The sequence below is a fragment of the Neomonachus schauinslandi genome, chromosome 16 (genome assembly GCF_002201575.2).
Source record: "Neomonachus schauinslandi chromosome 16, ASM220157v2, whole genome shotgun sequence".
Taxonomy (NCBI): domain Eukaryota; kingdom Metazoa; phylum Chordata; class Mammalia; order Carnivora; family Phocidae; genus Neomonachus; species Neomonachus schauinslandi.
This window is the reverse complement of record NC_058418.1, coordinates 1,404,733-1,418,339: the sequence shown is the minus strand read 5'-3', so window position 1 is coordinate 1,418,339 and position 13,607 is coordinate 1,404,733. Positions and strand designations below refer to the sequence as shown.

Below are 13,607 nucleotides of genomic sequence, written 5' to 3'. Positions count from 1 at the left end.
CAGGCGGCAGGGAGAACCACAAAGGGACCCTGGTGGTCCGTGGTGCTAGGAAACTTGGGTTTCTGGGGCACGATGGGGCCAGATAGGCTGGTGATTCCATTTGCAAAATACTACCTGGGTTCCACGTGCACAGTGGTGTACTGGGAAGCCATGGAATTACCTGCAGAGCGGGCTGGTGGGTCTCAGGAACTGAGTTGCAGAAGTGGAGGGACCAGATCTGTAGAGGTTCAGATCAAGAACAGTGTGCAGGCGAGGAGGAGTGTGAGTGTTTGACCCCAAGTCCTGGGATGGGGTGCTTATGGGAGAGAGAAGTTCAAGTTGTGTTGTCTGGGAGGCAAGATCCGGGGGACCTCAGCATAATTTACTGGTGAGAGAGAGAGAGCCCCGTTGCAGTGCCAGAGCCTAGGGGGCTTTTCTGCACCCTCCCCCACTTGTTTTCCCGAGTTCTGGACACAGTGATCAGTGGCAGTGACGAGAGACAGGCACCAGTGCCACCAGACCTTGTATCTCTTCCACATGGGGAAGTTGGGGTGGAGGGCAAGGAGGAGATGGAAGTGGGGGTGGGGGGCCGTACTGAAGATCCTGGAGAGAGAAGCTGCACAATGGTTGAACTGTCCCCATTCTGGCAGGGGCTTTTGGTTTTTACAGACGTGGCCATACATTTCTCCCGGGAGGAATGGGGGCTCCTTGATGAGGCTCAGAGAAGCCTGTACCACGATGTGATGCTGGAGAACTTGGCACTTCTGTTGTCACTAGGTAAGGCCCTCTCACCTGCTGCAGTGTCGGGGGCTGGGCACTGGTTTTCCCCTTTCCCAGGGGGTAGCTCTGTCATTCCCACGCCCACCTCACGGTCACTACTTCCCTTCTGGTTTCCTAGCACACACTTATGGGAGCCAGGTCTGGGCCCAGTGCACTTCTGCTCCAAGTTTGTCTGAGAAATCCCAGTGGTCTTGCTTGCCATTGGTCAGGTTATTCTGTCCAGCCCCTGTGCTCCGTGCCGTCTTCCTCCTTGCTGACATTTCTTGGGGCATGCCTGTGCCAGAAATTTCAGCCACCGATGTAGTCTCTATTTGTAGAGACCGCTGGTTCTGCAAGCCCCTCCTCTGAAGTTCTTTTGGTTTTAGAATGTGGGCTGTTGTGAGAGGGATCACTCTGGAGGCATGCTTTCCACTCCCTTTTCCTGTGTTTCACCTAGGTTGGCCCATTCCAGGTCCCATGTGAGTGCTCATCTTGAAGAAGTGGGAGGGGCCTGGGTGCCTGACAGCGTGGACATTACTCCATCAATGGCAACAGGAGATGGCCCTGGGGCTCGGGAGCTGGGAATGCGTCTGTTGTCAGAGCTGGGTTCACCATTGTATGATGACAGGGACAGTGGTCATACCTCATTTCTACCTCTTCTTTCGCGTCATCATTTCCAATCTTGCATTCCCCGGCTCCCCCACCTTTGTGGCTTCCCTCTGTCATCCTTTCCCTTTTGCTCCCTTTGCAGTACACTTGACATATGATCTATCCTAAGGTATTGTAATGGCATATATTTTTTAATACTTTATTTATTTATTTGACAGAGAGAGGGACAGCGAGAGCAGGAACACAAGCAGGGGGAGTGGGAGAGGGAGAAGCAGGCTTTCCGCTGAGCAGGGAGCCCGATGTGGGGCTCGATCCCAGGACCCTGGGATGATGACCTGAGCCGAAGGCAGATGCCTAATGACTGAGCCACCCAGGCGCCCCTGTGATGGCGTATTTTTAAATAGTCTCTGAACACCAGCTGCTGTGTTGCAATCACACATTTATGCATCTGGACCCAGTCTTGGCGTCAGTGCTTACCAGTCACCAGCAGCTCTGGCCTTGTTTGAAAGTCGTTTGCAGAGGAGGGAGTTGGGGAGCCCGCCTCTCGTCCCTGCACTTCCCCCTTCCTCGTGTCCTTCCCCAGAGTCAGGGCTCTCCCATCATGGGAGCATGCCAGGCTGAGCTCTGCACAGCAGTCCTTCCTCTTACTGTCTCGAGTCCCCCTTGCCCGTCAGCAGTCCCGTGGCCTCGTCCGTGGGTGTGTCTGGCACACTTTCCCGATAGGGCCGCCTCCTCCCAATGAAGTCAGCAGGCACTTCACCAGCATTTCTCTGCTTACAGGTTGCTGGCATGGAGCCCAGGATGAGGAGGCCCCTTCAGAGCAAGATGTTTCTGTAGGAGGGTCACAGGTCAGGACCCCAAAGCCAGGCCCATCCATCCAGAAGTCCCAGCCCTGTGAGACGTGTAGCTTGCTCTTGAAAGACCTTTTGCACTTGGCTGAGCATGATGGAACACACCCTGAGCGAGGCTTGCACACTTGTGGGGGAAAGCATTTCCAGCACCAAAAGCATCAAATTAGAGAGAAACTTTTCAGAAGTGATGAGGGGAGGCCTTCATTTGTGAAGAGCTGCAGAGGTCACATGACAGAGACGACCTTTACATGCAGGGAAGGTGGGAAGGACTGCCCAGCCAGCTCAGGCCTTCTCCAACCACAGGTTCCTCATGTTGTAGGAAAGCCACACTGGGACATGGCAGGTGGAGAGGCCTTTCAGAATGAACAGAATTATTATAAGTGTACCCAGTGTGGGAAAACCTGCAGTCATAAACATATACTTGTTGACCATGAGAAAATCCACACTGGAGAAAAGCTTTATGAGTACAGGGAATGTGGGAAGGCCTTCCTTAGAAAGTCCCACCTCCATCAGCACCAGAAGGGCCATGATGAAGATCAGCTTTATGAGAACCCAGAACGTGGAGGATTCTTTACACAGATACCTGGCCTCAGTGACCACCAGGGTATTCACACCAGGCCAAGGCCTTTTGAGTGCAACCAATGTGGGAAGGGTTTCCTTAGACTCTCCCAACTTGTTGGTCACCAGAAAATCCACACAGGAGAAAGACCTTATGGTTGTAGTGAATGTGGAAATGTTTTTAGGAATCGCTCTACGCTCATTAGACATCAGAGAGTTCACACTGGCGAAAGGCCATATGAGTGCAGTGAATGTGGAAAAGCTTTCACCCGCAAACATAAACTTGTTGAGCATCAGAAAATCCACAGTGGTGAAAAGCCTTATGAGTGCAGTGAATGTGGGAAAGCCTTCAGCCGCAAAGACAAAGTTGTTGAACACCAGAAAATCCACACTGGAGAGAGGCCTTATAAGTGCAGTGAATGTGGAAAAGCTTTCAGCCGCAAACATAAACTTGTTGAGCACCAGAAAATCCACACTGGAGTAAGGGCTTATGAGTGCAGAGAATGTGGGAAATCCTTTATGGACAGCTCTTCACTCATTATTCATCAGAGAGTTCACACTGGAGAAAGGCCTTATGAGTGTGACAAATGTGGGAAATTCTTTAGGTACCGCTTCACGCTCATTAGACACCAGAGAACTCACACTGGAGAAAGGCCTGATGAGTGCAGCAATGTAGGAAATCCTTTAGTTGCAACTCCACACTCATTAGACGTCAGACAAATCACAGTAGAGAAAGGCCTTATTACTGCAGCAAATGTGGGAAGTTTTTGTGGCACAACTCCGGTCTCATTACACAACAGAGAGTTCACACTGATGTGAGAGTCCTTATGAGAACAGCGAGTATGGGGACATCTTTACTTACAACTCTGGCCTCGTTAAACACTGTCAAATTTGCAACAGTAGAGAGATACCTTATGAGTGCAGTGAATGTGGGAGAGTCTGTTGATTTATGTCATTTTACACTAATTTGCATTTTTTTAGTATTTATATATACTTGGAGTCCTACAGTCTACTTTTGCATGGCTGCTTTTTATTCTGTTTTTACATAAATGGAATCCTAAAGTATATCCTTGCATAGCTATTTTGAGATTTATTCCTATTGTGTTCATTCCTTTTTATTGCTGAGTGGTATTCCATTGGGTGTATATTAACACAATGTGTTTACCTATTAATGGACATGTAGGTTGTTTCTAGTGTTGACCTGTTACCAGAACAACAACTATTATAAGTAAATACCTGAGAATAGAGTGTTGCTCATAGATGAATGTTTAACTTTTTAAGAATTGGCCAAATTGATTTCCAATGTGAATGTGCCACTTTATACTCCTACCAGCTGTATATAAGAGTTCCACTTGGAACACATCATTGTCCATAATAGGTATAGTCTGTCTTTTTTAAGTTAAAATAAGTGTGTCATAGTCTTATTTTAATATCTGCATTTCTGTAATAACTAGTGATATTGAGTATTTTTTATGTGCTAAGTAAGACTGTATTATGTATAAACAACAAAAGGACTTAAGGGTAGACAGTGACTGAGCAAAGAGTAAAGTAAGAAAGTAAAGTTTAAGCTAAGTCACTCAAATTTAAGTTCAGCTGCATATGAAGTGATTGCCAAAAAACTTTATGAACTGTCTGCCTTCTACACAAATGTCCACCAAGGCATTGTTCTAGGATTTTCTTACTTGACCACTTTTTTTTTTAGTGTCTTCAAGGTATGTTTTTGTAACATAAAATTTCTTAGAAACGTTTTAAATAGTTAATCATTTCAATAGTGATGAAAATAAATAATATAAAATTTGCTATTTTAATCACTTCTAAGTATTTGGTTCTGTTGCATATTAGAATTATCCAGAAAAACAGAACCAAACTAGTGTATGTCTGTCCATATATGTAGTATATAGAGAGATTTATTTTAAAGTATTGGGTGACACGATTATGTTGGCTTAGCAAATCCAAAATCTTCAGGGTAACTTGGCAGATTGGAGACTCAGGTAAGAAATCACAGGGCAAGGGGCGCCTGGGTGGCTCAGTAGTTAAGCGTCTGCCTTCGGCTCAGGTCATGATCCCAGGGTCCTGGAATCGAGCCCCACATCGGGCTCCCTGCTCTGCGGGAAGCCTGCTTCTCCTTCTCCCACTCCCCCTGCTTGTGTTCCCTCTCTCACTGTGTCTCTCTCTGTCAAATAAATAAATAAAATATTTAAAAAAAAAAGAATTGCAGGGCAAGCCCAAAGCAGTCAGCAGACAAAATTCCTTCTAGTTTATGCAGGTTACTGCTTTTCTATTAATGCCTTTGAGTGGTTGAAGCCTACTCTCATTACGGAGGGTAATCTGCTTTACTCAAAGTCTACTGATTTAAATGTTAATTCAAAAAGCATTTGAAAGAAACATCCGGAATAATGTCTGACCAAATATCTGGATGCCATGGTCTAGCCTAGTAGACCCACAAAATCAACCATCACATGTATTATTAAGTACATCACCATCCATCTTCAGAACTTTTTCATCTTCCCCAACTGAACATATTTTTGTATCATTAAACACGTTCTTCCCAATTTCACTCCCCCCAACACCCAGAAACCACCATTCTACTTTGTATCTCTATTGTCTATGAATTTGACTACTCTAGAAACCTCATATAGGAGAAATCATGCATTTGTCCTTTTGTGACTTACTTCATTTAGCGTAATAGTTTCATCTTGGACATTTTTATTATGAATACATCACATAGAAAAAAAAGATCTTGAATTAAAGTTTATCACTTCATTTTTAAGAGCTATTTTTCTAGACTTACATCCACTGGTTTTGGATCAAAATTCATGGCTCAGTCCCATTTTTGTTCTAAAGTGATCTATTTTTTTCTTGTTGTCAGCTTGCAAGATTTTCTTTATTCTGTGATACTTTATTTTAATGTGACAAACTATAGAAATGATCCCTGAAAGTACAGTAGGTTATGGGTTATTCTTTTATAAGTATTTGTCTCACTAAATTTTCCTTATTCACAGATTCTGTGTTCATGTCCCTTATTTTTTTTTAAATGTTTTTAGATTTTTAAAGCATCCTGTGATCTGAACTTACAGCATTTTAATTCATAGCTAGTTGTATCCATTATGTTATTTATCCCACCTACTCTATTTTTCACATATTTTGTATTTTATAGTTATTTTGAGTTGAAATCCTCATTACTTACATGACTCTGCTGTTGTCCTTTCCAGTTTTTAATAAAATTTATATGCATGCTTTATAACTTTTAATCAAACTATTTTAAATTTATACAGTAAACTTCATAATGCTTTTACTTTTCAGGTACCTAAAATACTTGCTATGAGGTCATGGCCCACTAGGGGGTATCTGTCCAGCCATAAGCTGAGGATGGGATTGAGTGTCGCCACGCACTGAAAATAAAACACTCAGACTTAATACTGAGCAGACATGCAGGACTAAATACCTAAACATGGTTTTTATTGAAAATCTTATCAGACATATTCATCAAAGAGCTTCAAAGCAGGGAAGGCTTAGAACAAAGGGGAGCTATTACTTTTAAACATTAACTACTAACTCATCCATAGGATATGTGCAGTTATTCAGAAAGTACGTACAGAAAAAAAGATTGGTTATAATTACCCCTGCCCTCCTGAGCCTTGTAAGGGTCATGAGAGCTTTGTCTCAAATACCATCGCGTGAGACGGGTTGAGGCAAAGCTGATGCTGAGGTTTCAGCAAATGCCTTGGACTCATGCCCAGAAGTCAAATCGTATTTTCTTTCTTTCTTTTTTTTTTTTTTTTTAAAGATTTTACTTATTTGACAGAGAGACACAGCGAGAGAGGGAACACAAGCAGGGGGCGTGGGAGAGGGAGAAGCAGGCTTCCCACCGAGCAGGGAGCCCGATGCGGACCTGATCCCAGGATTCCGGATCACGACCCGAGCCGAAGGCAGATGCTCAACGACTGAGCCACCCAAGCGCCTCTCAAATCATATTTTCTAAAAACTCCACAATTGAGTTCAGGCCTTAGTTTTTGCCCCTTGAGTACGGTTGAAGCTGGCAGGAAACCCCTCACAACCCAACACTGCTGGTAACAACACCCACTTCTATCTTCTACTTTCAGATAGAACTTTCTCTTTCTTTTAAATTTTTGAAAATTTTAATTCCAGTGTAGTTAACATACAGTGTTGTACTAGTTTTGGGTGTACGATACAGCATTTCAACAATTGAGGCAGAACTTTCTCTAAATATTTGGAGACTGATAAACATAAATGCAAAAATCCTCGAAGAAATGCTAGCAAACCACATTCAGCAGCACCTTAAAAGTTTTACACTATGATTAAATTGGATTTATCCCTGGGATACAAGGATGACTCAATTTATGCAAATGTAATACTCCACATTAACAAAGGATAAAAATCATATAATCTCAATAAATGCAGAAAGTATTTGACAAACTTCAACATCCTTTTATGATAAAAAGTTTGTAACAAGTAGAGGAATATACCTTAACATAATAAAAGGCATATACGAAAAGCACATAGCTAACATCATACTCAACGTTGAAAAGCCAAAATCTTTTCCTTTAAGATTATAAACAAGGGTGGGGCACCTGGGGGGCTCAGTCGGTTAAGCGGCTGCCTTCGGCTCAGGTCATGATCCTGGAGTCCTGGGATCGAGCCCCACGTCCAGCTCCCTGCTCAGCGGAGAGCCTGCTTCTCCCTCTCCCTCTGCCTGCCACTCTGCCTACTTGGGCTCTCTATCTCTCTGTCAAATAAATAAATAAAATCTTTAAAAATAAAAAAGATTATAAACAAGGGTGCCCACTCTCTCCACTTTTATTCAACATAGTACTGGAAGTCCTAGCCAGAGCAGTTGGGTGAGAAAAAGAATTGAAAAGCATCCAAAATGGAAAGGAAGAAATAATGTCTCTGTCTGCAGATGAACTGATCTTATCTGTAGAAAACTTGAAAGGCTGGGGCGCCTGGGTGGCTCAGTCGTTAAATGTCTGCCTTCGGCTCGGGTCATGATCCCGGGGTCCTGGGTTCGAGGCCCGCATCGGGCTCCCTCCTCGGCGGGAGGCCTGCTTCTCCCTCTCCCTCTCCCACTCCCCGTGCTTGTGTTCCTGCTCTCGCTATCTCTCTCTGTCAAATAAATAAATAAAATCTTTTAAAAAAGGAAAAAAAACTTGAAAGGCTGTACCAAAACAAACTGTAAAAACTAGTAAGTGAATTCAGTAAAGTTTCAGAATACAAAATCAACATACAAAAATCAGTTTTGCATTTCTACACACTAACAAATTATCTGGAAAAGACATTAATAAAACAATCTGACAATAGCAACAAAAAGAATAAAATACTTAAGAATAAATGTAACCAAGGAAGTGAGAGATCCGAACACTGAAAGCTATAAAACATTGATGAGAAAAATCAAAGACACAAATAAATGGGACTCCCTGCTGAGCAGGGAGCCCGATGCAGGGCTTGATCCCAGGACCCTGGGATCATGACCTGAGCCAAAGGCAGCCACTTAACGACTGAGCCACCCAGGCGCCCCTAAAATTTCCTTTTTAAAGATTGAATATTTTGTTATTTGTATATATCATGTTTTCATCATCCATTCATCTGTTGATGGGCACTTAGTTTGTTTCCACATCTTAGCTATCACGAATAGTGCTGCAGTGAACATGGAACTGCTAGTATCTCTTCCAGGTCCTTTTGGGTGTATACCTGGAAATGGGATTACTGGATCATATGGTAGTTCTATTTTTAGTTTTTGTGAGGAATGTCCATGTTATGCTCCATAGCAGCTCTACCATTTTGCATTCCCACCAACGGTGTGAAAGGGTTCCAGTTTCTCACATCATTGGCAAGACTTGCGTTTTGCTTTTTTGGTAATAGTTGTCCTGTCGGGTGTGAGGTGATATCTCATTGTGGTTTTGATTTGCATTTCCCTGATGATTAGGGACGATGAGCATTTTCTCATATACCTGTTGGCCATTTGTATGTCTTTGAGGAAATTTCTGTTCTTTGGGTGTTGAGTTTGATAAGTTCTTTTTTTTTTTTAAGATTTTATTTATTTATTTGTCAGCACACAAGCGGGAGAGTGGCAGGCAGAGGGAGAAGCAGGCTGCCTGCTGAGCAAGGAGCCCGATGCAGCGCTCAATCCCAGGACCCTGGAATCATGACCTGAGCCAAAGGCAGACATTTAACTGACTGAGCCACCCAGGCATCCCAAGTTTGATAAGTTCTTTATAGATTCTGGATACTAGCCCTTCATCTGATATGTCATTTGCAAATATCTTCTCCCATTCTGTCAGTTGTCTTTGGTTTTGTGACTGTTTCCTTTGCTGTGCCAAAGCTTTTTATCTTGATGAAGTCCCAGTAGTTCATTCTTGCCTTTGTTTCCCTTGCCTTTGGAGACGTGTCTAACAAGAGGTTGCTGTGACCAAGGTCAAAGAGGTTGCTACTTGTGTTCTCCTCTAGGATTTTGATGGATTCCTGTCTGACAATTAGGTCTTTCATCCAATTTGAGTCTATTTTTGGGGTATGGTGTAAGGATATGGTCCAGTTTCATTCTTCTGCGTGCAGCTGTCCAATGAAGAGACTGTCTTTTTTTCATTGGATATTCTTTCCTGCTTTGTCAAAGATTAGTTAACCGTAGAGTTGAGGGTCCATTTCTGGGTTCTCTATTCTGTTCCATTGATCTATGTGTCTGTTTTTGTGCCAGTACCATACTGTCTTGATGATGACAGCTTTGTAATAGAGCTGGAAGTCCGGAATTGTGATGCCACCAGGCTTTGGTTTTCTTTTTCATCATTACTTTGGCTATTTGGGGTCTTTTCTGGTTCCATACAAATTTTAGGATGATTTGTTCTCTCTCTGTGAAAAAAGTTGATGGTATTTTGATAGGAATTGAACTGAATGTATAGATTGCTCTAGGTAGCATAGACATCTTAACAATATTTGTTCTTCTAATCCATGAGCATGGAACGTTTTTCCATTTCTTTGTGTCTTTCTCAATTTCCTTCATGAGTGTTGTAGAGTTTTCTGAGTGCAGATCCTTTGCCTCTTTGGTTAGATTCATTCCTAGGTATCTTATGGTTTTGGGTGCAATTGTAAATGGGATCAACTCCTTAATTTTTCTTTCTTCTATCTCATTGTTAGTGTATAGGAATGCAACTGATTTCTGTGCATTGATTTTCTATCCTGCCACTTTGCTGAATTCCCGTATGAGTTCTAGCAATTTGGGGGTATAGTCTCTTGGGTTTTCCACATAGAGTATCATGTCATCTGCATGACTTTCCTGTAACATATTGTAGAAAGCTGTGATACGGATACTTATGGTGTCCTGACAAAGTCAATGTAGGAATCAGGACCAAATCATTAAACACAGGACATGTCCTTGAATTGTGACAGAGTCTTGATTTATAAAGGTGACTGAGTGCAACATGGAGGGGTCAATGCCATTGAAAGGAAAGTTGTGCTACTCAACAGTTTCCTGTGTTATGACTGGTAAATTAACATTTGCTAAGTATAGCACGGGGTGCTGGATGGTGGGTCAGGTTGTGGTTCAGTGACAGATCATAAGAGAAATTGAAAAAGAGAAGTTTATACTCACAGGTCCTGGAGGAATTACATGGCACACTTCCAGGGTCCACATATAGGGACATCAAGGCAGAGTGCAGGCAGAAAGAAAGGCATGACCTGGTGTACATGCCTTTACTAGGGTCCATGGATTTAGTGTTTCCAGGTTTCCCAGTTAAGCCCAGATTGGTCAATTTTTTTTTTTTTTAACGTAGGCTTCACGGTGGGCGTGGAGCTCAACATGGAGTTTGAACTCATGACCCTGAGATCAAGACCTGAGCTGAAATCAAGAGGCAGAGGCTTAACTGACCGAGTCACCCAGGTGTTCAGTTAAAACCAAAAAGAGCTGGGTTTTGGTAAGCTCCAAGGAGGTCTTATCTAAGGGTGAACATAAGGCATACAGGTGCTGGGAGGCTAGGGATGGTTAATTACAAGGGTCTTTGGAAGTCCTATCAGGAACTTTTATTTGCTTGTGGCTCTTTGGGCTGTCATGTAGGGCATGTGCTTCCATGAGGGAGTGAATGTCAGTGTCCCTGCAGGCGGCTTGGCCAAACAAAATGGATGCTGAGACAGTGACACCATGAAGTAACTTAGCTAAATTCTCCACACCCTGGAAATAAGAGACACAGCACACCATGGAGGGCCACATGAAACCATGTGACATGCAGGAAGGAGGGGGCGGGAGGAGGAACTGAGAGTATGCCTTTAAGACTAAAGTGCCTTATTGGGCAGGAAGTAAAAACAGATTAGGGTTTGTTCTTGTGTTTATAATAGCAGTTTTGCAAGTCTGTGAAGCTGACTTGCAAGAGAGAAGTATACATCTTTGACTATTAGTTTGGCCTTCAGATAAATGAATGCTAAATAAACAACTACAGAAAACACAGAACAATCCTGTATACAGAGAGCAGCTGGCAACCCATCCCCAGTGTGTCCTGTGCACCCACTATTGTGCCTGAAATCCAGTAGGTATGCACCGTACGTTTCTAAGATCAGTAAATACCACAGCACAGATGGTTGTTCATTTTCACCTTTGAGGTAACTCTTTAAAAATATCGTCTCTATCCCTTCCAAGCAGTTAATAGCCACATTGTCAAGTATAAAAAAGAATCTTATTTTGGAGCAAAAAACCTGATTGTGGCCAAGATTCATGCACAGCCATAGGCTTGGCTTCATCCTCTTGCTTTTCAGATCTCACTGTCTCTCAAACTTCACTGAGATCTTAACTTTTCTTAATGTTTTTTTTTTTTAAAGATTTTATTTATTCATTTGCAGGAGAACATGAGCAGGGGGAGGGGCAGAGGGAGAAGTGGACTCCCCGCTGAGCAAGGAACCTGATGTGGGCCTCAATCCCAGGACCCTGGGATCATGACCTGAGCCGAAGGCAGACGCTTAACTGACTGAGCCATCCAGGCGCCCCATGTGTTTAGTTTTGTGTGTGTGTGTGGTTTTTTAAAATGTATTACAGGTATGTTTCCCTAGAAGTATTTCTGCTAATCTGTCTAAATAACTGACCTGACTCTTAATTTTGGCTCAAGTCTTGATGTCAGGGTCCTGCAATCAAGCCCCACATCAGGCTCCATATTCAGCACGGAGTCGTATTGTCCCTCTCCCTGCTCCTCCCCCTGCTCTCTCTCCCGCTAAAATAAATAAATAAATACATCTTTAAAATATAAAAATATAAATAACTGATCACTTCAGTAATTTCCATTTCACAAGTGTTTTTCTCAGGTAGTTTCTACTCCCTGTGATGACACTGTTGCTAGAATTTCAGTGAACTGATAAATCTCTTCCCAGCAAGGAAATGAGATAGTGGATTCCTCCTCTTTGCCTGAAGAACAGGATGCTCCCTTTTTACTGGTGCCCCAACTATGAAAGGAGCACACACCATCCTGGCAGGAGATGGATGTGTTAAGTCACTATTCTTTTCAGGTAGATATCAGATTCTTTTTTTTTTTTTAAAGATTTTATTTATTTATTAGAGAGAATGAGAGAGAGAGAGAGCAGGAGAGGGGGGAGGGTCAGAGGGAGAAGCAGACTCCCTGCGGAGTAGGGAGCCCGATGCGGGGCTTGATCCCGGGACTCCGGGATCATGACCTGAGCCGAAGGCAGTCGCTTAACCAACTGAGCCACCCAGGCGCCCCATTTTCTTTTTTTAAAGATTTTATTTATTTATTTGAGAGAGAGAGAATGAGAGACAGAGAGCATGAGAGGGAGGAGGGTCAGAGGGAGAAGCAGACCCCCTGCCGAGCAGGGAGCCCGATGCGGGGCTTGATCCCGGGACTCCGGGATCATGACCTGAGCCGAAGGCAGTCGCTTAACCAACTGAGCCACCCAGGTGCCCCTTTCCTCCTGGTTCTTTTTTTTTTTTAATTTTTTTTTTTTAAGATTTTATTTATTTATTTGCGAGAGAGACAATGAGAGACAGAGCATGAGAGGGAGGAGGGTCAGAGGGAGGAGCAGACTCCCCGCCGAGCAGGGAGCCCGATGCGGGACTCGATCCCGGGACTCCGGGATCACGGCCTGAGCCGAAGGCAGTCGCTTAACCGACTGAGCCACCCAGGCGCCCCAGATACCGGATTCTTAAAGGAATTGACAAACACCTCAGGTATGGAGCAGTAGTATTTGAAGAAATGCTACTCACTGTTCAAACACAACCACTGACTGAACAGGCGGCAAAGATGTTCTTCTGGGAATCCGAGGCACAGCTTCACCCTTTCCACCTACTTCGGTGCCCCATCGTTCCTCCCCCATCTTCCCCTCCATGGCTCTGTCTGAAGCCGTTTCGTTCTTGTCCTCGTTAGAACGGACTCCAGAGATTCAGTCTGTATTTGAAAAGCGACAAGGTCGTAGACAGCTACGAGTGGACGTGCTGTCGTGATGTGGTGTGTCCCTTCGGCTGTGTAGCCTCTGGGAACTTCCCGAGCTCCTTAGCATATGAAGTAACAGGTCCCTAACCATTCTGTGACTTCCCCGACTGCGCTCCAAGAAACCTGGATAGATCCCCTTTAAGAGCAGGCGAGACCCCGCCCCACCGTTGGCGCCGCGGAACTCCATGTCCCAGAGCCCCTGACGAAGCCTCTAGTCTTTCATCCGCCGCAGAAGGGGGAGGGCCTTCGTCTGAGAAGGGGAGGGTGGTGGCAACTACGAAACCCATAAGTCTGCGGAGCGCGGCGGCGGCGGCCCCTGAGCCAATGAAGCCGCAAGGGGGTGGCGCTTGCATGCGCGCGCATCGCGAGGGGCGGGACATCCGGCGTGCCTTCGCGTCAGTTTGCTTGCTCTCGGGTT

At 44.2% G+C, this 13,607-nt stretch overlaps 1 protein-coding gene across 1 annotated transcript; it reads left to right on the top strand.

The window, feature by feature from the left end:
• The first annotated feature begins 602 nt into the window (after window positions 1–602).
• On the top strand, window positions 603–3,583 carry LOC110573735 (zinc finger protein 547-like). Its single transcript, XM_044911298.1, has 4 exons — window positions 603–756; window positions 2,128–2,452; window positions 2,585–2,737; window positions 2,822–3,583. The coding sequence occupies exons 1-4, from the start codon at window positions 603–605 to the stop codon at window positions 3,573–3,575; spliced, it is 1,386 nt and encodes a 461-aa protein (XP_044767233.1). The 3' UTR covers window positions 3,576–3,583.
• The last annotated feature ends 10,024 nt before the right edge of the window (window positions 3,584–13,607 follow it).

What these genes read in the sequence shown, in the direction of transcription:
- LOC110573735 (XM_044911298.1), top strand. Translation starts at nt 603, where the DNA reads ATGGTTGAACTGTCCCCATTCTGGCAGGGGCTTTTGGTTTTTACAGAC. An exon ending in GGCACTTCTGTTGTCACTAG is followed by an intron (nt 757 to 2,127) that starts GTAAGGCCCTCT and finishes CTCTGCTTACAG; the next exon opens with GTTGCTGGCATGGAGCCCAG. An exon ending in AAGGGCCATGATGAAGATCA is followed by an intron (nt 2,738 to 2,821) that starts GCTTTATGAGAA and finishes CACCAGGCCAAG; the next exon opens with GCCTTTTGAGTGCAACCAAT.